General features: G+C 47.1%; 1 protein-coding gene across 6 annotated transcripts in view; it reads left to right on the top strand.

The window, feature by feature from the left end:
• NABP2 (nucleic acid binding protein 2) overlaps positions 1 to 24,360 on the top strand; it is a 99,910-nt gene that overhangs the window by 55,655 nt on the left and 19,895 nt on the right. For all 6 annotated transcript variants that reach the window (XR_013610399.1, XR_013610398.1, XM_078686218.1 and 3 more), the window contains 3 exons: positions 12,173 to 12,281; positions 15,236 to 15,374; positions 15,804 to 15,875. Coding sequence is in view for 4 of the 6 variants with exons in the window: in XM_078686215.1 (XP_078542341.1) it covers positions 12,173 to 12,281; positions 15,236 to 15,374; positions 15,804 to 15,875 (320 nt within the window). In the remaining 2 variants the exon portion in view is untranslated. The remainder of the gene's footprint in view (positions 1 to 12,172; positions 12,282 to 15,235; positions 15,375 to 15,803; positions 15,876 to 24,360) is intronic.

Genomic DNA, 24,360 nt, shown 5'->3' with positions numbered 1-24,360 from the left:
CATTGTAAATGACAATACCATTTATTTATGTTTTTTTTAAAAATGAAAAAAAATGTCATGAGCAATGCCAATAGCTCTACCTTTAATAATGCCGAGACCATTGCATTGTAAATGCTTGTTGGGATTTTATTCTGGGTTAAGGATTCTGTGTACGTGTGTGTGTGGGGCTCTGTGTGTGTGTGTCTCTGTGTGGGTGTGTGGGGCTGTGTTTGTGTGGGGCTCTGTGTGTGGGGCTCTGTGTGTGTGGGGGGGGCTCTGTGTGTGTGGGGCTCTGTGTGTGTGTGTGTGGGGCTGTGTGTGTGTGGGGCTGTGTGTGTGTGGGGCTGTGTGTGTGGGGGGCTGTGTGTGTGTGGGGCTGTGTGTGTGTGGGGCTGTGTGTGTGTGGCTTGCTGTGTGTGGGGCTCTGTGTGTGTGTGGCTGTGTTTGTGTGTGTGTGTGTGGCTGTGTGTGTGTGGCTCTGTTTGTGTGTGGGGGGGCTCTGTTTGTGTGGGGGGCTCTGTGTGTGTGGGGGGCTCTGTGTGTGGGGGGGGCTCTGTGTGTGTGTGGGGCTGTGTGTGTGTGGGGCTGTGTGTGTGTGTGTGGCTTGCTGTGTGTGGGGCTCTGTGTGTGTGTGTGGGGGGGCTCTCTGTGTGTGTGGGGGGGCTCTCTGTGTGTGTTTGTGGGTGTTCTGTGTGTGTGGGGGTGGCTCTCTGTGTGGCTTTCTGTGTGTGTGGCTCTGTGTCCGCGAATACTCTCTACTACTCTCTAATGCTCACCTATTGTCATTGTAAATGACAATACCATTTATTTATGTTTTTTTTTAAATGAAAAAAAATGTCATGAGCAATGCCAATAGCTCTACCTTTAATAATGCCGAGACCATTGCATTGTAAATGCTTGTTGGGATTTTATTCTGGGTTAAGGATTCTGATCTATAACCTATTTAGAGATTTTATACTGAACACAGCACATTTAGTAAGTGATATGACAGTATGATTTCAAAGACATCTCCTAAGTAATGCAGAAACTTCAGGTTGTGATTTACGCGTCAGCACTGCTGGCAAACGTTTGATATTTAAGTTAACAAACCCACCCTTTCGACTCCCCTAGAACTGAATTGCTGTAGCTTCTGCTTAACGGTCAAGGTTTCCTCTTGGTGTACTGATGTCTGCTCCACTAGGGTAGGGCATCAACTGCATATCTGGAGCCAGGTACAGGTCGGCATGTTCAAGTAGAATACTGATTTACATTTACAGAGTACATATAGTAATATGCAGGCTAAGTCTTCCCTAGGAACTCTCTGCTTACCTGTATGTAACCAAGGATAATGGTCACATGAATAATAATAATAGAGGATTTTATAAAGCTCCTGGTTACGCCATGTCGGCGTGTCCCCGCGCTTGAGTAAGTGGAAGAGGCACAGCCGTCAAACCTAGAGCAACGTGAAAGCAAACCTATTAGTGTGAGAACAGGTAGGTTTTAAGATCCCTCCTAAACTTCATCTCAGATGATTCCAACCGTAGCTCAGGAGGGAGTTTATTCCAGCTCTGGGCCCCCAGAAGCCGAAAGGACCGACCACCCATCCTGGCCTTCTTAATTTTGGGAATTAACTGCAGGCCAGTCCCACTAGATCTAAGAGGCCGTGCAGGCTTATAGGGGGTAAGTAGGCTCCGCAGGTACACAGGGCCAGTGCCCTGGATAATGCGGTGGCACGTACAAAGAGCCTTGATCATCACTCTCTTCCTAACTGGGAGCCAATGTGGAGTGTTCAAGGCACTTTTGGAGGCCGCACTCCTAGGTTGCATGAGGACCAGCCGTCCGGCTGCATTTTGCATTACCTGAAGTCGTTTTAAACATTTAGCGGTGGCACCCAAATAAAGTGTGTTGCCATAGTCTAGACTGGAAGTGATAAGTGCATGCACTGGCGTCTTCCTGGCCTCTATGGGGAGGAGATCCATACTTTTCCGTAGGCCCTTAAGGACACCAAAACACATCCCCACTACACGTCTGGTGTGAGATTCAAATGTGAGATTAGAATCCACCCATACCCCCAGGTTCTTCGCCTGGGTGCACGGTAAAGGAATGGAACCTAGGCTTGACGGCCACTATTCCGACGAACACACTGATGGACCCCCTCCTACCACAAGCACCTCTGTTTTACTTCCATTAAGTTTCAGGCAGTTGTTTGCCATCCAGGATCCAAGCTCCTGCATGCATGTCCTGAAATTGGAAGCCGCTGAATCCGGTGCCTGTGATAGCGAGATCACCAGTTGGGTGTCGTCGGCGTATGACACCACCCTGAGTCCAAAGCTCTCCACTATTTCCGCCAAAGGGGATACGTAAAGATTAAATAGGGTGGGACTCAGGGCAGATCCCTGAGGCACACCCTGTTCCAATTTAATAGCTTTGGAATAATAGGCGCCCTGTCTGACCTGAAAATTGCACTCCACCATAAAGGATTGTAGCTGAGACACCGCCCTTGTTCAGACACTGCAGCAAGGTGTAATGAGCCACAGTATCAAAAGCGGAACTCAGGTCCAGGAGAATTAGAGCCATTGTTTGCCCCTCATCTACTCCCTGTCTAATGGCCTTTGTGGCCATAAGTAGAGCTGACTCCGTAGAATGTAGAGCCCGGAATCCAAATTGAGGGGGATGCAGGAGACCGGCTTCTTACACATATGCCATAAGCTGTTGATTTACTACCTTCGCTGCTACTTTTGCCAGATACGGCAGCAGCGAGATGGGGCGTACAATTTCCAGTTTGTCAGGACTGATATTAGGTTTCTTCTGTATCGGAAGGACAACAGCCTTTTTCCAGCTATCAGGCTGAAAGATACATCCAGGAGGTGTCTAATATATGGCTCAAGGATGGCAATACTCTCGCCAAGCAATTTAGGTGAGGCTGGGTCTCTGGGCGAGCCAGACTTAATGGTTAGACAGATTTTGCAAAGCATCTCGGGGCGTGGGGGGGGGGTTGTGAAATTGTCCAACCTCCGACTTTCCCCAGCTACTCCGATCTGCTCCACAAATTCTGCTCCCGTCTTAACAGCCCCAGGAAAGGAAGAATAGCGTTTCTCCACTTTCTCCGAAAAAAAGGCTGCAATACGGTCGCATGATTTCACCGAGCCTTCCATTGAAACGACTAACGCTGCCAAGGAGGAGAGCTCCTTATAGATCTTAAATAATTCTTTGGTGGAGTTTCCTGCCGCTCCAATTCTGTCCACATAATACGAGGCCTTGGGCCGTCTAATTAGCCCATGATACTTTTTAAGTTTTTCAAGATATTCCAGTTTGGCCTGGCTAGAAAAACCCTTTCTCCCTTGTCTCTCGAGATGTTTGCACTCTGTCTTGACCAGACGCAAGTCTGGGTTATACCAAGGTGCAGATTTCAGTGCCCTGCACAAAATTTTATTCGGTAGTAGCGGGGCCACACTATCTAATGCGTCCGTTATACGCCTCTCTAAATTGAGGCAAGCATTTTCAATATCAGTGCCCCCAAGAGACCCCCCTAGGGCCAGGGCTTTGTTGAACTCATTCCGTGAGAAACCTGCCCATTTACAGCAAGGGCGGTTCAGCACGGGTTGTTCATGGACTCTGGGCTCTGAATTCTTCACCTGAAAGGGGACCAAAAAGTGGTCGGGCCACGGGACAGGAAGGAAGGGGGGTGGTCACTCCTACTCCCTCCCAATTGGCAAATACGGAATCCAATAAGTGGCCATGCTGTTGGTAGGGGCATCAGATTTCAGACCTAGTTGCAGCGTCTGAAGTTCCTGGCATAGATCAACAGCCCCCCTATTGAGGGGATCCTCCAAATGGATATTGAGGTCACCCAGCAATAAAAAATTGTCATTTCGTAGGGCTAAGTGCTTAATCCCCTCCAGTAAACTAGGCGCAAACCGTGTTTGTGGGCCAGGTGGTCTATAAACCAAGAGCCCCTTCACCGTAAGGTTAGAACTGACCCTAATCGTAAATGAACCCACCTCACTGTCAACTATGGTGGTTGGTTCAAGAGAGCAACGCAGCGGGTGTTTAAAAATGATGGCTATCCCACCTCCTCTACCTGTCACCCTATCAATCCTAGTTAGCGTATACCCAGAAGGTAGTGCCTCGATGATTTCTGGCTCAGAGTCAGAGTCAAACCACGTCTCCGTAAGAAACAATAGATCGAGCTTCCAATCAGTGAGCTATTCAAAAATTTCCAATTTATTCTTGCACAAAGATCTACAATTCAACAAACCACAGAGCAGCCCTGAACTCCCTGGCTGCAACTTTCTTACGGTGTTAAAGCTGAACGAGCAGTTCTTACAACCAACGTCCTGGCTAACCATCAAACTGTGGCTACACGCATTAGCTATCATAGGGCGCAGGTCGTATAATTGTTCTGTATTCCACTGAATTCTTACCCCAGTTAGGCCAGGGGTTCAGGCCCCCGGGCCGCGGACGGTCGCAGACGGGCTTACCTTTGGCGCTCCTTCGGCGCACCCGCTGCGCAGCCAATCACGCATGCGTCTTTTATCCCTGTCCTCCTTAGCCACTAGGCCGCTGACCGCTACTCTGCCCACTGGAAGTGCCTTAGCTCTCCCTTCCACGCCCTCTGCGCAACGGCGCTATTCGCCGCGTCGGACCGGGGCGGGAAGGAGGGAAGATAGAGCACAGAGCGCACAGTGAGCCCCCCCACTCACAGTAGCAGGAGGATCGGCGTATCAGAAGCCCCCAGTACATTTGCTAATTTTTAAAACAAATACAATAAAAATAGAGTGCAATTGAAATTAAAGCATGTCAAGTATCAAGCAGTGTATCAGCAGTTTATGGGCTCTACCGCCGCCCACTCACATGAGTTATGTGGTTGACTGTAAGACCTCTATTCCTTATTCTCAAGCTTCTGTGGTGCACACTAAATGGAAAATCTACAGTACTGAATGACTTAAATCACATTCACATACGTTAGGTGGAAAGCCGCATGACTCCCACAGGGCACCATCTCTAGATCATGCTGTAGTTGAAACCATTATGTAGATGTCCTGGTGCTAGTACCTCACAGGAGAAGTTTCTTTACCTTCAACTTTCTTTCCATGGAATTACACACTATGGCAAGTACATGCTTGAGAAAAAAACAGAAATTGGGGCACGGGAAAGACCCTGTAGTAAAGGTGTAAAAAAAAAAAGTAAGCAGGACAACGCCAAACAGAATTTAGGCAAATAGTCGATGCAGGATCAAGAACTATCAGGTAAAAAAGAGGTGACCTCAAAGGCAAGCTTGTCTATGCATTTAGCCTCCATGTCTGTGTGTTCAGGCATGACTTAACGCAAAAAAACTCTACTGTGCTGCAAGTCAACAAAAGTGGGGTGAGGGAAGGCAAGGAGAATGGCATCGGCTGGTAGATATCTTTGGGAATGTTAGTAGTGAAGTGTTTGCACGCAGGGATTTTACACTGTAAAAGTCGTAAAACTGAAAAAACCCACACCAAAAATGCCACAGCACCTCAACTTGCTTGGGCTAGATGGAACGTTGATGACCTTTTCCTTTAGGTCACATGTCGGGATGCTCGCAAACAACACATAGATAGGTGATAGAGAGAGTAGGCAGTGTGCGCAGATGCATTATCAATTCTAGCGAGTTGAAGGAAAGAGACATCTCCTCAAAGGATAATAATTTTGTGAAACAAATAATCAGAAGGTTGGTTTATAGGAGACCTTAGGAGAACATGGTATAAGAGCACAATAAGGTGGGAATAAGGTATCAGGCCTCGACAAATCTACTCGCCCACTCGCTATGGCGAGTCATATTTAACAGGTTGATCTATATTGAGGGCCTACTCACCACTTCTGGCGAGCTGACAAACAGGAGTTCTGTTCACTCAGAAAGTGAAGATGCATTAAAGATTCCTTTAAATCTAGCTTTCTTCTTGTCACATTTATTCTGCGTTCAGAGACAGAGGACAAAATTCAGTTTATATTTACAGTTACTTTTCTTTCTCAGACTGCAGAGTTCGAGGATTTTGTAAAGAATGAAGAAAAAAGTGGCTCTGCAAAATAATATTTACCTAAGATGATATAATGAGACCAGTTTATGGGTCAAGTACATTACAGTTAGATCGAGTAGATTGTTCAAATTACTAGACCTGCAGATCTGGTAACATTTTAATGATCTTTTCAGGTCTGGATATTGTGCTGATACATTCAAAAGTGAATTATGAAACTAGTAGGATATGCAGTGGGAAAATATGACCCATTTTATTAAAGTAAGAGAATCGCGACTGATTTTTCTGCCATCCAGGACTGAGAGAAGCGTGAGTAAGAGCCTATGTATGACAGCAACTTAGCCTTTTTGTTATCAGTAACATCCTTAATCGTCCTGAGGAAGGTAGGTGTGAAAAAAAGATTACTACCAAATGCTGCCCCAGTATCTTTTTAGGTCTTGGCTGTCGAAAGCAGCGCATGCACTGCTTTCGGCAGTCAAGAGCTTCTTGGAATCAATACAGATTCCGAAGCTCTCGGAGGCCGAGTTAAAGCCCCGCCCATCTTTTTAATTGGCCAGCGTCATCTTCTATGCAAAACGCTGGCTTCTGATAGCAAAGGAGGCTTCTTAGTCCAGCCTTGTTGCCGCCTTGTCTCCTCTTGGCCCCGCCCACCAGGATTCGATCTCTCACTTGCTGCGTAACACACTCTGCTTCCTTAGCTGAGACGCACTATAATTTTCACACAATGCCGACAGCTTGTTGTTGAAGGGCAGTCAAACCGATCCCGAGTAATATGATCCATGTTGTGTAAAGTCGCTGCAGTGCCTCCTCCCCTGAACCACTCCCCCTTTTGTTTACACGCAGCGTGCTTTTTCGGTCACTCCAATGTCCGTGCCTTATCGACCCTCTGTTGTCCAAGCCCCTTCAAAACCGCTAAACCTATTTCCCGGTCTGTAGGCGCCATGGGCGGGTGCGCTGCGCGGCATAGTTTCACTTCTTTCACAGCCAGCAGGCTTTGAGCCTGCCGCTGCAGCACTAAAAATGCAGCAGCCGGCCCAGCTGGCGTAATGCTTCAACCGTGCTGGTGGTGGTGCATGAGCATGATGACTACTGCCTCAGTGGCTGCCTGAAGTCCAGTCGGTCGGAGACTCAGGAGTCAGTGTCTGATCCAGAATGCGGCGGCGGCGCTGCCCGGTACTGTCTGTGGTGCCAGGGCAATCGTCATCCCTGACCAATGAATGAGGTCGGCGCTGACATGACAGAGTAAGTGAAGTGTTTCGTTTTGTCTTCCGGACCGGCAGGCATTTTGGCAACTTGCACCCTGCATGCGGCACCCCCTTTAAACTATGACTCCACGTTCACCCCAACCTGCCTTCTTTCTCTTTTGAAATCCCACTGCACTTTGAAATTGCAGTGCAAAGTTGTTATGACGTGCATCAGTCATTGCAGCATTGTTGGTGGAAGAGTAAACCTTCCTAACTCTGGGTGGGAGTAAAGTATGCTTCCAGACCCGACTGCCCCTACACAACCTAAGCAGCACAGACAGCAGCAGTGCAAAACTGTGTTGAGAAACGCATGTCCTTCTCTACCACCCACACGCTGCCTCTTTTGTTTCTTAAGCCGATTTTATACTCACTAGTCTGTCAAAATAATTGGTTCCGCCGTCTCTGATTCTAATACAGGTATGAGTTGCTGCACGAACCCGAAGTAACAGTGCTTATTTCAGGTAAACTTTTCAACAGTGACTTCATCTATGGCTGTTGTATATGTAGTCATCGATGTCTAGTGTCTAGGTGTACGAGCAAATTGCAGGGTTTCCACCTCCCCATGGAAAGCATTACCTACTGTGTGATTCACTACTTTCGGTTTCCGCTAAGATGGAACCACTGGCTCTTCACTGCACTGCTATCTCTGCAGTGACAAGAGCAGTGCCGGGATTGAAGGTGTGCGGAGTAGGCTGAGTGTGTGGGTCCAGACACCAAGTCCTAGCCTGCCAAACACAGGCGGAGCCTGCCCAGAAACCAGCCCGATTTGGCTTCGGGAATTGTCCCCCTATCCCTCTGCACTGTAGCCCCTATGGCAGCGCCAGGTTGGCTTCCCTACTACATGGGAAACTTGAACGATGGCTCAGCGGAGAAGTACTTGCTTGTGGTGGTAGGAGGTGGCAACTTTGGCAAGTCTGGACTCGCCATTCAGTTTATCCAGGTGGGTGCAAAATATTACTGAGCAGCAAAAACAGCTCATACTGGGTTTGCACTGGTTTTCACTGCTGTTTAAACATAATGCAATATGGTGGCTGCCCTGCTTGGTCAGTTTTGATGTAGGAGTGCACGCCCACTTCTTAATGAACCCTGGCGCAGGGGCTGTGCCTCCTTAAAGCTCACAATTTACAATAGTTTAGAAACATATGCGGATCTGGTACACAGATTCCTGACACAAATCCCAACCGTGAAGAAACTCCCATGAGGCAAACAACCACAAATGAAATGCTAGTTAAGCAGATGCACCACATATTCAAACGATTTTTACCAATGCTTCCTTGACAGATTCTTTTTAAAATTTTACTCGAACAATATTTTTAGAGGAAACGACTGGCCGTCGGTCCTTAATAAGCCTGCTCGCTTCTCGCCGTTCCCAAGTCTCAAGCACAACTGAAAGGGGCAGTCATCCTGAAAAAAACGAATACATTTTCAGTTTTATATACTTCTTTCAATTGTAAAAGTCTGGTTCAATAAAGTTCAAAATGCTACTATAGAGCAATAACACAGACGACATAAACCCAGTCCAGGGAAAGCTCTGCAGTGAGAAATTGTTCCCCTTCCCAAAAGAGCAATAACGCTTTATATGTTTGAACTGACCGTGAAATGGTTTGAATGTTGCCAGCTGGGGAATAATTGGTCTTTTCTATCGTTATTATCATATTCCCCACAAGACCCCTTGGTCTGTGTCAATCCTTCTTGTTTATGACACCTTTGTACTGTCGGCGAATCCAGAATGCGGCCTTTTTTCAATTTCATCTATAGGCTTGTATCTGTTTTCCTTCAGATTACAAGAAAGGAGAATACATTACTTGTGACAAGCTTTGAGAGCAGCATTTTACCAAATAAAGCCTGCTCCAGGACTCCTTATGCCGGAAACCATGTGTTCATGTCGCGGATTCGAATCCTATCCAGTGAGGGGATAAACAAGCATTTACAATGCAACGGTTTCGCCTTTGCAAAAGTTAGAGCTATTGGCATTGTAAATGACAACATTTTTATTTATGTGTTGGTTTTGAAAACAGATAAATAAATGGCATTGTCATTAGCTTAATATCTTGCAAATGCCGTACACACACACCCACAGAACGCCAGGCGAAACCTAAAAAACATTCCTAATTGTGTGCATGCTTGCTTACCTCTACCGGCCATGTTGCAAGTTTGGAAACAAACATTCACAAAAACAACAACTCTATGCCTCATCATAAAAGGCGACAGTAGGCTTTGTTGACTCTTGTACAGTAAGTGGCACAAGGACCCAAACTAACAAACCAGAGCAAACCGGGGCCTAACCCCTCGCTGGTAATCTGGGCCCCAGTCCTGCACTTGCAGACGTTTTATCTGTTACAAAAGATGTATTCGCAATAGTGCTCACATTTAACGCAGTGCTGCTGCTGGTCTTTAAGCTCTGGTGACGCCAGAAATCACTCAACTTTCCCTGTCCCTTCCTTGAGGCCTAATAGCGCGGTTATTCACGGCTGTCAATCTATACCGCTAAATTCTGATCCCCACCGAAGCAAAGGCACCACAATCATAGGTGTGCGCCCCCTGCCCCCACCCACCCCCGCATAAGCTGCACTCCGCTCCGAGACATAACAGCACATAATTGTCGTGTTCTGCTTCAATATTTGGAGACGGGCTTTCTGACAATAAGGTTCTCCAGTTGGGAGGGGTGAAAGGTCACACCTGCTATCATTAAATGTTGTGCTTCAAAAATCATGCACACAAATGCGGGCCTACCAAAGGAATGCGATGCTGTAACCAACACCGCGCAGCTGTTATAACGAGGACTTCTTTATTCCGCCTAATGGGCAACGCTATCCCCCTGAAAACGGCTCCCAAAAATCCCTTCGTTCTGCCCCTCGTGAGGCGCATCGAAGCCCGCCGGCTCTTCCCAGGCTCCATCCACGTGAGCCCGGCCCTCGCCTGCCTTTAGTTCGCGAGTCTTTACTGCAAAACAGTATTTACCTGCTGTGCCACTCAACTTTCAAGGAGCGGTTACAAGGAAAATACTCATCAATTTCCCCCTTCGCAGGCTGTAATTTCAGCATTACGGCTCGAATGCACATGCATTAGTCACACCAGCCCGCTCGACGGGAGCGCGCAGGGACATTCCATGTCTGAGGCTGCTAAAACATTCAGCACTTCAAAGCCTAAAGGTGGGGGTGATTTATTGGAGCAGTGATGGTTAAACATTTACCGGCTTGCACCCCGTGGACAGTAAGATTTATTCTGCTTTAATTGTACAGAAAACATTAAGGCCGACGCTCGTGGAGGGCTGTTCTACGGACTACAGTGCCTTGATGTTTTGCTTCTTAAGCCCGACGTGAACGTACTCACCGTGAGACCGCGGCGGGAGGGAGGAGGCACGGACAGTGGGCGGGCGGGCGGGAGGGAGAAGGCACGGACAACGGGAGGGAGGGCGGGGATAAACAAAGGTTGGACAGCATCGAACATGGACAGTGGGCGGGCAGGCGGAGGCACGGACAGTGGGCGGGCGGGAGGGAGAACTTCGAGAAGGCAGGGACAACAGGACGGCGAGAGGGAGGGTGTGGGGGGTGGGACTTAAAAAAAGACCAAGAAACGCACCCGAATCGCGTTCCGACGGGGAAAGAGTGATTGACAGCCAATCTCTTCCAATGGCTAGCCTCCATTTATGTAGCTAGCCAATGGAAGACAGAGGCAGGACAAAGCCCCATACTGTAGGATCATAAGATTTCGCCTGGGCGGAGCACTGCTTCGCAGTGCTACGGCCAGTCGAAACCTAAAAAGGTAAAAAATGGAAAAAGAAAAAAACACTGTAAAGTAAAAAATAAAATAAGCTACAGAATTAGGTTGCCCGAGAGAGGTAGCAAAGCAGAACATGTGGTTTCAGAGTGCACACATGTCCTACATCACCACAACAGCCACCAAGCACATGCACAGAGATTTTGAAATTAATTCATTTGGGAAGAACAGGCCATCTATATGTCAAGATGAATTTTGATTGTGGTTTGAGCTGCATTCTGGTCGGTAACGCCAACATAAGACTACAAAGTGTTTAAATCTTTGGATTAATTTCAGCCAGAATTACTGTAAGATGTTTCTAAATTTCTGTGGTGAGCTTTTCATCTAGGTGCTGTTGTGGTCATGTGGAAAAACCTTTAAACACTCAAAATATCTGCACCCGCAAAGTTCCACTTTTAATAAAAAAAACGTCCATCTTCTGCTTTCTGGGACCTGCGATCTATGCTGAAAGCGTAAATAATAATAACAGCCTGGCTGCCTGCTGCTTCTTGGGACGTGAGCTCTAAGCTGAAAGTGTAAATATTAATAACACCCCAGCAGCATGCTGCTTTTTGAGACAGGAGTTCCGTGCGGAAAGCGGAAATAATATTAACGACCCGACTGTCGCATGAGCTCTACGCTAACAGCGTCAATAACTAGCATTAAAAATGCAATACATCTCGCTTTTCATTAAGTTAAACCATTTGCTTTGCTATACAATACCATTAGCAAAGCAAATGGCTTTAACTTAATCAAAGGCGAGACCTATTGCATTTTCAATGCTTGTTAAATTGTCCCATCAAGCATTAACTGGGACATAGGGATATTTCCTTGTATGTGGGAGGACAGCTGCAGTAGCTAAGCATGAATAATATGAATGCTAGTGTGTAAGTGGGAGTCATGTGTTTAGTTTAAGAACTTTAAGAAGAAGAGATCACTAGTTTGGGGATATTTTTAAGTTTAAATATCAGTTTTTGCAATAGTAAGGTACTACGATTAAATGTGAAATGACAAAAAAATGTGCGACTTTGGAAAAAGCTGTGAACTATAGTATTCACCACAGAGACTGTCAAAGGTGTCAGGAGGTCAATTCATTAGGAAAGCTTGGCTATACAAAACCTGCAAAACATTATGTAGGAGGTATAGACCTTAAATTCCACATTCCATTTGTGCACAAGTGACATTTTCTTTTTTTTTTTTTACTGTCAGGGGTGCTCTGGAAAGGTGGAGGTCCCCGGGATGGCCACTGACACGTTTGTGAAGGATGTGAAGCCTGGCCTCAAGAACCTCAACGTCCTTTTCATTGTCCTGGAAACTGGTGAGTGCGTACTTACCCAGATGCAAGGCTGCAGCATTCTCAGGGTTTAAATGGTGCAGAGCGTGCCTTTTTGTGGATGCTAAACTACCTTGAGGAGAGTCGTAGCAATGGAGCACTTAAGATTTAAACAGTGGCGAGGTAGCCCAGCAAGTAGTGACCAACACTACCAACTTTCATCCCTTCGAGATAGAAGTTGGCATTTCTACAGCACACATTCTGCCATTAGTATGACCTTGTAGAGCTGAAAAATTTCTCGAGGCTTTTCAGCATGGAATCCCAGAGTTTTCATGGCAGACCGGATTCTGAGCCATCCTGCTGTGATATATTTTGAGTGTTATGTTGTCGTCTCCCTCTTTTTGGGTGACAGTGTCATGTTCAAGAAGCTGTTGTTGGTGTATGATTTTGGTATCCAAGAGGTTTGACGAAGGACATTTTACAGTTGCTTATCCATCTTCTGGCAGATTTTTTTTCTTTTTACTGTCAATTAGAGATAAATATTGTCCATATTTGGTGTTGCTGGCTGTGTGGAGGTTTTGGATATGTGTCTTGGCAAGTGCTGTTGGTAGGAAGTCGAAAGTCAACTATTGGGTACATTAGCTTTATATGGGGTGTTATGTATAACATGTCTGTGGTTTCACAATGGCGAGTGTTTGGAATTCTCCCATAGGGTTTAGCTACACAGTAGGGCCACGTAGTACTGTGCATGTCTGCACTAAAATAAAATAATCCCAGTATGTCAGGGCCAATAATCCAGATGAGCAGACTAGCAGAGACCTATCCAAACTGTCTACTGGTCGACATTTACCCCAGACGTGTTAACTTACAACTGCAAAAGCTATCACAGCTGGTAATTTGAGCAGAGCAGATGCAGCCTTTTTATTTTGCTGTCTGTCCTTATTGGAGAGTGGCAGTTGTGAGTAGTGGTTTTTGCCCAAAGCCCCTCTCATGCCACTGTAGACTCACAATGGCACATGATCTCAGGTCAGATGCAGTTCACGTATTCTGAGAAACGACACAGGATAGGGAGAATCAGAAGCTATAGATTAGGCTTTTGTAATGTTTGATGGCAGCAGACCTGTACCAATGGTTATTGCCTGCTTGCCTTTCCATTGTCTCCAAAAAGCTGTTCACTTTCCAGCGTTGAAGACACATTTTAGAAACCAGAAACAGTAAAATTTGCTGTGCACTCTATATATGGGGTTGATGTATACTATTATATAGGTTAAAGCACCAAAGTCCACACGCTAGTTTTAGGCTCATCACTGCTGAATTTTGATCTTGTTACTTTGTATAAGAATCTTGCCTTGTAATTATTTGTGGGGGGAGGAAGGGCATAAGTGACTTATTCTGCTTTGGTTTTTTTTGTCAAGCAAGAGGTCTGGGATCCAGAGCTTCCCCTCCACCTTATGAAATGGTTCTGGGATAGCTCAGCACTTGCTCTTTGCGGTGCAGTGGCTCCAGCTTTGGTTTCCACCCCGGCCTGGTTGGGGGAGGAGTGATATCTTTGACTTTACCAAGGTCCTTCTCATCTTTCCTTCCAAAGTGAATTATGTGCAGGTCACCTTGGCACCCCAAGTATATTGGACCCATGGAAAGAGGCCCTAAGGCTTAAGTTGACAGACCATATCAACATTGGGATATGGGACTTCTTAACATCTGTTCTTCGTGGAACAAGGTCTCCAGTTGGGTTTTTCTCGGTATGTTTGGGCACATGGTATCTGGGTCTCCGAGCCACCCTTCGTCTGCTGTACAATATCTGCATCCTTGGGACCTTATTGTAAAAAGCTTTGTTGTACTTATGTTATGGTAATCCATGATCCACTTCTAGCAGTGCAGTGTCTGGATCCTTGGGATTACCCTTTAATATTGATGGTGGTGCTGTTTCACATCGAGTGCAGTGACAACATTTTTCATAGGGTGCAACTTGACTGATAGAGCTGACGTTCTCCAGTTATTATATTGCATTGTAACATTAATGGTAATAGAGAGTCTCTCAGTCGCTCATCTGAGGTTCTTGGGCTGTGTAGCCATCTCCTGCAGTTTACAGTGCCCACGCATGCATCGACAAACAGTGAAACCTTTCCTCTCCCTAAGGAGCAGGGCCCACCACTGTGGATTGGGTTTGCGACCTGATCTCTGTGGCTCAGAGAAATCCTCTCATAAATAGTAACGTATAGTATTCAAAATAACAGCCTTGCTTTTATGCATAAATTACCTAGATTTTATTTTCCATTGCCAAAATTCCTTTCGAGCCATTTTTATTCTTGAAAAATTGCAGCTGCAAGCCTTACAGTGGGTTCTAAATCCCATCTGCTATATTGTGATGCATCAGTACTGTGCCCACACAGATTCATTGGTAGTATTGTTCCATTTGTAATTACAAATTCAGACCATGTTAATGCCAACTGGCTCGCTTTTGCTTAGAATCCTGGGAATGTCTTTCTAAATACCTGCCCTTCGACACAGATTACATTTGTAAAAGGAAATTTGCCATGATTTTATTGGCCTTCAAGTTTTGAAATTATTTAAAATATTTTTATTCGCTTCAGTGTTTTCAGTTAATTGTATTGCTTTCAACTGCAAGTGCCTTTCTCAAACAGAAAAACGAAAAAATTGAAAATAATATAGGACGTGGTGGATACGTTGGGCAAAGGGTATTAGGAAGTTGTATAATATGCAAATGAAAAAACATTCTAGCGTGAGATTTAAGCATCCATTTAGTTTCACAAAACAGACAAAATGGGAGAAAACTAGTAAGCCAGCATATTCTAAAAATGTAAAGGGAAATGCATCTTCTACTGAAGAAGGGAAAATGGTATTCCTTTTATATGAACTATGGATTGTTAAGGAAAGGGAAAGGTCCCTAATGTTTTGACTGCAACTGCCTAAAATGTTTATATTCCCTCCTAAACTCGACCACAAGACACCCTCCAGTGACTGTGCATTTTTTACAGGGCGGGTAACAAAAACAAAAGATGGCCACGAGGTGCGGACCTGCAAGGTGGCAGACAAGACCGGCAGCATCAACATCTCAGTGTGGGACGATGTAGGGAACCTCATTCAGCCTGGTGACATCATCCGTCTCACCAAGGGGTAAGGCAGACTGGTGGAGTGCTGATGACCTATCGCTGTTGAAGCTGCAGTATGTCTCTGCGGCACCACCAGGTAGGACCTATATATTTTAAAATCAGCCATCTTCTTTTCTCTATTGGTTGAGAATCACTGTACCTCTGGCTAATACTTGCTTGCCAATAGAGAACCAAAAACCTGACTCTCCAAATATCTGGAACTCAGTACTACAACCTTCTTGTTTTCAGAGCAAGAAAGAAATGTAGTATATAAGATTACAAATGTGACCCGTGTTTGTATGTTCTCCAGAAAAGCCCAATTGGAGTACATTGTTCTAGTTCATACACCAGTGCACTACTTAATGGTAACTGTTTCCTCCATTATTCTGCAGCATTAACGTGGTTTTTATACCATGTAGAAAGTGTTTCACATTTTTTGTTCATTTTTTTCAAGGTATGCGTCAGTGTTTAAGGGCTGCCTAACCCTGTACACAGGACGAGGCGGGGACCTGCAAAAGATTGGCGAGTAAGTCCTCCTCCCTGTTCAACAAGTATGGCACTGAGGCTGAGTTTTGTGCTTTGAATGTGAGGATGCTCATTGGTGCTGGAGAAGAATCAAACCCAGCTATGGCTTCATGCAGAGCAATACATTGAAAAAAAAATCTTTTCACTTCTCACTTGCGGTTGGAAGAATGGAGTTGGTGGATGCATTGATTCAGAAGGGACTCACTGAAGTTTGAATCTTTTTTTTTTTTAGTTTGAAGTTTATGGATTTTTTCCACGATTATTTAAAATCATTGCAAGTCATACATTTGCTGTGCAATAAGAAAGAGAAAAATAAAAACCAATGACCGGTTATGATAAAATATGTCACAGCAACAATTGTCGACTGGTTTAGGTAGAAAACCAATTCTAAAAAACATGATCTAAGAAACCGTCACTGAAATAAGAAGCATGCGGCCAACCCACCAAATCCATAATGGAGTGCAAGAGCTTTTTTCCATCAAATTCATTCTTTTGTGCAGTTATGAGGGGATAGGAAGTGGTGGGGTTTCAGGAAAAGGGAAAACCAAGAAGGGGTCGGCGGTAATGATGCCAAAGCGTAAGGTGTCCTGCTCCCAGGACGCTTATCTCATACTGTTATACTGTGTTATACCAGTAAAACCAAACCCAGCTGCTCACTCTACCCACCGAATCCCACAACACTTGCCTGAAGCCGTGGATGGTTGACAGTCACGGCTGCCTCGTCAGGCACTCCCTCCCATTGGCCATCCCGGCTCCTGACCTCCACTCACCTCCTCTCTCTCCTCTGGCCGAAACTTCCTTTCCTGTGTCTACTTCCTCTCTGCTCCCGATGTCCTCTCTGGCGTCTGTCACCTTGTTCCCTCCTCAGGTTACTCCATCTCTGCTCCCGGCCACCTCTCTGCCATCCTTCGCCTCTCCTTCTCTTGTGGTGCACCCGCCTCCTTGCACAGGTGGGTCGCTCCGTGCGTCTTCCTCTGTGGTTGATAACCCGTTTGACCCGGGAGTACTAGTCCCACAGCTGACGAAGCGACCAGCAAGCAGGGATTTGTTGTGCTCCTGCAACAAGCCCCGAGGCCTCGATGTCGCAATACTCCCCAACCAGGCATGGCCGATCAGGCCATGTAACAACCGCAGAGTGGAAAAGGAAGTCCACGTTGTCCTGCATCTTCCCTGGTAAGTGATGGACCTGAAAGGAGAAGGGTTGTAGAGCAAGAAATCACCTTAGAATGCAGCTGGTTGTGTTCTTGTGTCGCGCCAGCCACACCAAGGGAGTATGATCGGTATAAAGGGTAAAGGTGCGACCCCGTAAATAGTATTGAAAGGCCTGGATGGCCCACTTGATGGCAAGACATTCCTTCTCTTTGGTGGAATAACTGGTTTCATGGGGCATGAGTTTCCTGTAAAAAGGCGACAGGGTGTGGTGAGCAGGAGTCTCCTGTCTGAGACAGTACAACCCCAGTCCCCTGTCTGAAGCATCGGCCTGTAGCACGAAAGGTTTTTGCAACATCTGGGCAGGTCAACACCGGCTCCCCACACAGTAGACCTTTCAGGGTGTTGAAGCTTTTTTGGTTGAGCACAGACCAGTCTTTGAGCATGACTGGCCGTGTTTTCATCAATAGATCAGTCAGGAGGGCTACTACCTCAGAAAAATGAGGGATGAAGCGGCGGTAGTAACCCACCAGACCCAAAACACTTGTTATGGGGTGGTTCAGCTTCTGGATGGCTTCGACCTTATCCACCTGGGGCCGAATCAGGCCCTCCTGTATCTGATACCCCAGATAACGAATTAAGTTTGTAGCCAAGGTGCACTTCTCAGGGTTGGCAGTTAAACCCGCTTTTCGTAGGGTTTCCAAAACTGCTTTGATATGGACCACATGGTGATCCCAGTCCTGGCTGTGAATCAGAATGTCGTCCAAATACGTAGACGCGTATTTGTGGTGGTCCTTCAAAATCAAATCCATCAGGAGCTGGAAGTTAGCTGGGGCTCCATGGAGACCAAAAGGCAAAACTTTGAACTGGTATAACCTTGAGGGGGTGAAGAAGGTGTTTTTTTCGGGTGCTGTTACAGCCAAGGGGATCTGCCAATACCCCTTTGTTAGATCAAGAGTAGTCAGATAGCAGGCTGTTCCCAGGTTTTCAATGAGTTCATGAACTCTAGGCATGGGATAGGTTTCGAATTGAGAAACACTGTTCACTCGCCGGGAGTCAATACAAAACCTAAGTGTCCTATTAGGATTTGGGACCAGCACAACAGGGGAGCACCAAGCGCTGTGTGATGGTTCTATGATGTCATCTCTCAGCATTGCCTCAACCTCCTCCTCTACTGCTTTTTGTCTGGCTTCGGGGATCTTGTAGGGGCAAAGCCTTATGGGTCTCGCACCCTCAGTCCTTATATCGTGTTGGAGAAGACTCGTCTTCCGAGCTGTTTGGAAAACACATCAGGATACTCGGTTATTAGTCCCTCAAGTGTCACCTGTTTTCCATAGAAAGGGTAGGACCCATGGGCACCTGTGGGTCACTGTCCATCGAGTTGTTCAGTGGGAATGAGATAGTCAGTGGTTGGGAATTCGTCTCTAGCATAGCAGAGGTTGTTGTTGTTGGGTCATCCCTTACCACCCACTTCTTTAGTAGGTTCACATGATATATTTGCCCATTCCTACCGGCGTGGGGTATGGCTACCCTATAGGTAATGGGGGTGACATGGACTAGTACGGGAAAAGTACCCTGCCACTTCGCCAGTAGTATCAGAGGAAGGGAGCAGTATCAAGGCCGTTTCACCCACCTGAAAGGTCCTTACTTTTGTGGAACGGTCATAGCTGTCCTTTTGTCTACTTTGGGCGGCTTCCACGTTCTGGCGAACAACGTCCCACAAAGTAGTTACCTTATCCCTTAGGGATGCAGCATAGTTCAGAAGATCTAACCCCTCGTCTTCTTCCTCTTCCCACCTCTCGGCAGCAATATCCTGAAGAGTCCTAGCTCTTCGTCCAAACACGAGTTCAAATGGGCTATATCCTGTTGATGACTGGACATGTGTGCGGATGGCAAACAGCGCCAGGAGCAGGTGCTTGTCCTAGTCTTTTTCTGAATCTGAGATAGTCTTCTTCAGGATGGTCTTAATCGTACGGTTATACTGCTCTACCAGTCCGTCCGTTTGGGGGTGATACACAGACTTACGGATCCGCTATACTCCTAGTACTTTGCAGACCTGGCCCATCAACTTAGGCATAAAGGGAGTGCCCTGGTCTGTCAGGATTTCCAGCTGAAAGCCCTCCCTGCTAAAAAACCCAATCATGGCCTGTGTAACCACTGCAGTTGTCATACTAGTGACTGAAATGACTTTGGGGTAGCGTGTAACATAGTCCACCAGTACCAGTATGTATTGGTAACCCCGTGTGGGCGCGATCAGTGGACCTACCTAGTCCATCCCCACCCTGGAAAAGGGTATGTCTATTACTGCCAAGGGACGTAAGGGGGCCTTTGCCACTTTGGGGGGGTTACTTTTTGACACTGTGTGCAGGCAGCACAGATCCTTCTAATATCAAGAATACCCCTGGCCAGTAAAACTGTTGTAAGAGGTATTCTTCTGTTTTCTCCCTCCCATAATGCCCTCCGCCCGCTTACCCATGAGTTAAGTGTAAGACACGGTCTCTGAACGGGAGTGGGACCAACAAGTGGGAGATGGCTTCTGTGGGGTTTTTAACTTTCCTATACGGTAAGCCCTTCAGTACAATAAAATAGGGTCCTACCTGACAGTCTTCGTCTGTTACTGCCTGAGCCCTTGCGTTGTCTAGGTTGGAGTCCTCTCATTGGGCGGCCCTGAAGCTGCGTTGGTTACACTGGTCTCCACCTGTATCAGAAAGAACAGATGGGAGGGGTTAGACAGCCCATTCAAGTAGGTAACTTTCTTGTTTAATCACTTCTCTCTGCAAGTTTTCTTATCTTTATACCTACCACCCCTCACGTCAACCCCAGCAAAAGGAGCGTCGGTCAGCCAGTCTCCATCATTTCTCATCTCCATTGCAGCAGTTAGCAATTCGGAAAAGTTCCTGTAGTCCGTCCCCACTATCATGTCCTCCACCAGTCGGGGAATCCCTCCCCTCGTATGCTCTCTTTTCTCCCTCCCCATTCGAGGTCCACTACTGCAATGGGGTAGGTTTTCCGATCCCCATGGGCACAAGTTATCTCCACGGTGTCCGTAGGATGCCATTGTTGGGACTTCACCCTCTCACTGCTGATGTCGGAATGGCGGCATCCTGAGCCCACCAATACTTTCATGTGAGTACCGTGTGATAGGAATTTGAACCGTCTCCTGCCCATAGTACCGTCCTCAGGTGTATCCTACTCCCATCGGTTCAGCAGAATTGGGTTTGGAGGGACAGTTGTAGGCAATATGTCCCCATTCCGCACTGTTTTAACACTGAGGGCCTTGTCCAGATTCTCGGTGGAGAGGACGTACCAGGGGTCTTTGATCAACAGGATGCCTAGTTGGGGAGAGTGACAGGATTTTGGGATGACAATCTCCATCGCAAGGCCACCGGTGTAGACATTCTGGGTTGTGAGATCTTAACCTCCGGGACTCTGTGATAGGCTCAGGCCCGTTCGATGGCGTTAGTTGCAGTGAGGTTCAGGTGTTTTTTTACCTATGCCCTGGTGGGATTCGGGAGGCCATCCAAAAATTGTTCCAAGATTGTCTTTTGCATGACTTCCTCCATAGAGGACGTGTTGGGCTGTAACCACCTAGTACCCAGGTCCTGTAACCTGTAATAGAGAGCCCGGGGGTTGTCTTGGGGTGCCCACTTCTCCATCTGAAATTTCAGCCGGTAGTGATCCTGGTCATACCCTAGCTGGTTGAGAATTATTCTTTTGATTTCCTGGTAGGGGGTTTTACCCACGGGATTTGCAGCCAGGTACGCTGTCTGCAGCTCCCCTGACAACAGAGGGGCCACGGGCTGACCCCACCTTTCCACAGGCCACTGGGCGGTAGTGGCCACCCTCTGTGTGGGATTTGTAAAGCGCACAGCTGCCCGTAAGCGTCCCGGCGCTGGAGACCGCTGGGGAACCCATCCTGGCTTTCCCTGTGAGATGGTCCCTTCTGGGTATCACCAAGGTGAAACCAGGCATCCCCAGCGTCTGTGGGGGGCCGTTGTAGAGATGAGGCAAGCTTAATGCCCAGAGTTGCCGAGTGTGATCCCTGGTTAGAGTAGGCGCCGAGGCGAGAATTGTCAAGTCCGCTGACCCTGGTCCACGACCCTGCCGTGTCGGGAATTGAACCCTGGTCCCGGGCCGTTCTCTGCTTCCGGGTCTGCCGCCTCTAACCAGTGAGCCACAAAAAATCCGGATCCTCCCCTATCTGGTGCTTCTGTAGGACGGAGCTGGGTACGTTGGGCTGGACCCTGCGTCTAGCGATGGTGTCGGTTAAACGGCGGATTGCTGCATCCTGTACCACTTGGTTGTTCGCTGTCACCCCAGCCTGGGCTTGTAGGGCCTCCTGCAAATGCTCTTGGTCCTTCTGTGCTTCCGTTGTTTGGCTCTCCACCACCAGTTGGGGGTGCCTCTGGCCCTCGGTCATTTGCTGGATCATGTCCATGAGGGACTCATTGTGTGTCATTGTCTCATCCTGTGGGAAGGGGGGGAATCCCACTTCTGACACCACCTGTTACAGGACAAGACCATGGACAAGTGTTTAGGTGTTTGATGGGCTTTTATTGTGCAGTCAATGGACTACACCACCAGCACTGCCGGTGACCACGCAAGTTATTTTTCTCTTCTAGGCTTCTCCCTGGGTCTTCTGGTCCTTCTTCGCTCCCTCTTGCAGTTCCCTTACTCGCAGAGTAGCTCCTCTGGAGCCAGGAAGCCCTCTGGGAAAACAAAGCCACAAGCATTAAGGTTATGCCCTTATCTAATGTTAATCAAAAGAAGACTAGCTTATGCATTTAGGAATAGAAAAAGGGGGGTAATGACTCGGGTATGTTTTGTCATGAGAGCATCTGGTTGGTATGCTCATGAAGCCCTCACCCACCAACCTAGTTGGTGGCATGCTTCATCATGGGGCCCACCCAGTGACACCTAGCGTGTCCCGGGTGTGCTTCGACGCCTGATTACAGCGGAGCTGGTATGTCGCTGAGTGTGCGGTGATGGATGTTGTGAATGTGACGTTAAAACGGCTTGGCGATGGTCCCAGTACCCGTGGGTGAATTAGACTTTAATACCTGGGCCACCGTCAGCGGTTAAAAATAAGGCTGTGGGATGTTGGTGGCAAGTTACGACCTCCTACATCCATGGTAAGTCAACATGTTTCAGCCAGTGCCTTATAAATAAGCTGGCTTTCTTCAGGACTAAATAAAATAAAGTGTATGTGATTTAAACTAGTGGGTGTGTTATTCAGACTATGTGTATACACGCCCTAAAGTGTTTATCTATGTGTTAGAGGGGGGATTCCCTTCTCTAAACACCTGTACATGTAACAGAAAGGACAAAGACAAAACATACAGGGGGAAAGGAAGAGTCAATTCAATGTACTGCATTGTTTACATCTGAAAGCCGGCTTCATAGCGGTAATTGTGCAGGCTATAGGCGGCTATTGGTGTAATGGTATTGGTGGTACCATTAAGGTGAAGTTCGCACTTGTAGTTCGGGAGTGGAGTGGCTAAAACACGGTAATAACAACCATAGTGCATATCTGTGAAGAAAAGACGCAAGGTTGTTGCTTACGCTAGTTTAAGCAGCATTGTGCTTCATGGTTGTGAAGAGGCAGGGGGTTGACCCTGTAAAGAACAAAGGTATTTGGCCACTATGGTTAGGAGACCTGTAAGGGAGAGAAGGTAGCGCTTACCCGTGGTCGTGATGGTTGTTCAGCTATACTCACAGCTTTTCTGGTTAGGATCCGCTCTGGACCTGTTGTGCCTCCTTCGCATACCGGTGCAGAGTGGCCGGTATCGCCAAGCGTTTTATACCATAGGTAATTGGTTGATTGCTAGCATCTGTGTGAGGGAGGACAGGGTAGACAGACTCAAACTGTTGAGTCATGGTGCTAACGCGGGCGCTCGGCTGCTTTCTGTTGTACACGAGTCGCGTTCGCGCATGCGTGTTGTGACTGGTGACACTGCGCATGCGCGGGCGTAGGTCTCTGCTCTGCGCATGCGCGTTGTAGGAAGCGCGTGTGGGCCTGTCAATGCGCCTGCGCGGGAGCGGGACCCTTGGTTTTATACTTATAGTTGTCCACTGCTGGGGCTAAATAGCGCAATGCATTTTGTTATACACATACACAGTTGCCAAGGGTGTTTCCTTGGCACATGTGTATGAAGTATGTTAGAGTACTAGATGTTAATAAAATGATCATGGGTGCACCGTTATACCAGTAATAAGAACTGTGGGGCTGTATCTCGAAGAGATATTTTACAAAGGGGGACTTCTACTAGGAGATAAATGTTGATATGCTCTTTATAGTCATAGGCATGTCAAAGAATTCCATGGGATGGCGTCATTGAGGCCTTGGGTTGCCGTAGAAAGGCGATATATCCATCGCTGTTCTTTACTGAGTAGTTTTTTGTCGTTGTCAAATGTGCTCTCTGGAATTTGCTCAATGACCGTCCAGCTGAGGTCATTGGGTGTGTGGCAGTGGTTGATGAAGTGATTGGTCAATCTGCTGATATTTTTCTTGCATCTGATGGTACTGCGATGCTCCGTTATTCTGGTCTTGACTTTGCGTGTCGTCATCCCCACATATCGGAGGCCACATGTGCATGTGAGGAGGTATACCACATTGCGTGAGTTACAGTTGGTGTGATTGCGTTGGGTCCAGGTTTTGTTGGGCTCCAGGTCCAGTGTCTTTGTGTGTGTCGTTAGGTGGCACACGCTGCAGTCATTGCAGGGGTAATGTCCCGTGACCTTAGGTAAGCCCCATGCATTCAGGACAGTGTTCGCTGGTTGTTTTTGTGGTGGTCTGGGTCTGGTGCTGACCAATTGGTCTTTAACCCCTTCAGTGCTATTGACAAGGGTAACTCGTCATGGAGTTTCCATTGATTTCAATGGAAATTACATGAAGAAGAGCAAATACCCTTAGCATCCAAGTGGTTAAGATTGTTGCATCGTTTATATGCAAATCTCGGGGTGTCCCACATCCTCTGTCCAGAGTTGATTATTCTCCAATGTTTTTTGACGATCTTTGCTATCTCGTTGGACGCTGAGTTGTAGGTGGTGACACAGGTGATGGGTTGTTCTTTGTCCTCTTTGATAACATTGTCCAGTAAGGCATCACGGTTTTGATTTCTGGCCCGTTTCTGAGTTTTGCGAATGATGGCTTTTGGGTAGCCACGATTTTCCAGTTTGGTGGCCAAGCTCGCAGATTGTTGTTTGTAATCTGTGATACTGGTACAATTTCTACGTATACGAAGAAACTGGCCATATGGCAGGTTCTCTCTGAGTGGGCGGGGGTGAAAGCTCGTGAAATGGAGCAGTGAGTTCCTTGCAGTGGGTTTGTAATAGGT

The sequence above is a fragment of the Lissotriton helveticus genome, chromosome 1_1 (genome assembly GCF_964261635.1).
Source record: "Lissotriton helveticus chromosome 1_1, aLisHel1.1, whole genome shotgun sequence".
In the NCBI taxonomy this organism is placed as follows: Eukaryota; Metazoa; Chordata; class Amphibia; order Caudata; family Salamandridae; genus Lissotriton; species Lissotriton helveticus.
This window is presented reverse-complemented; position numbering and strand designations above follow the sequence as displayed.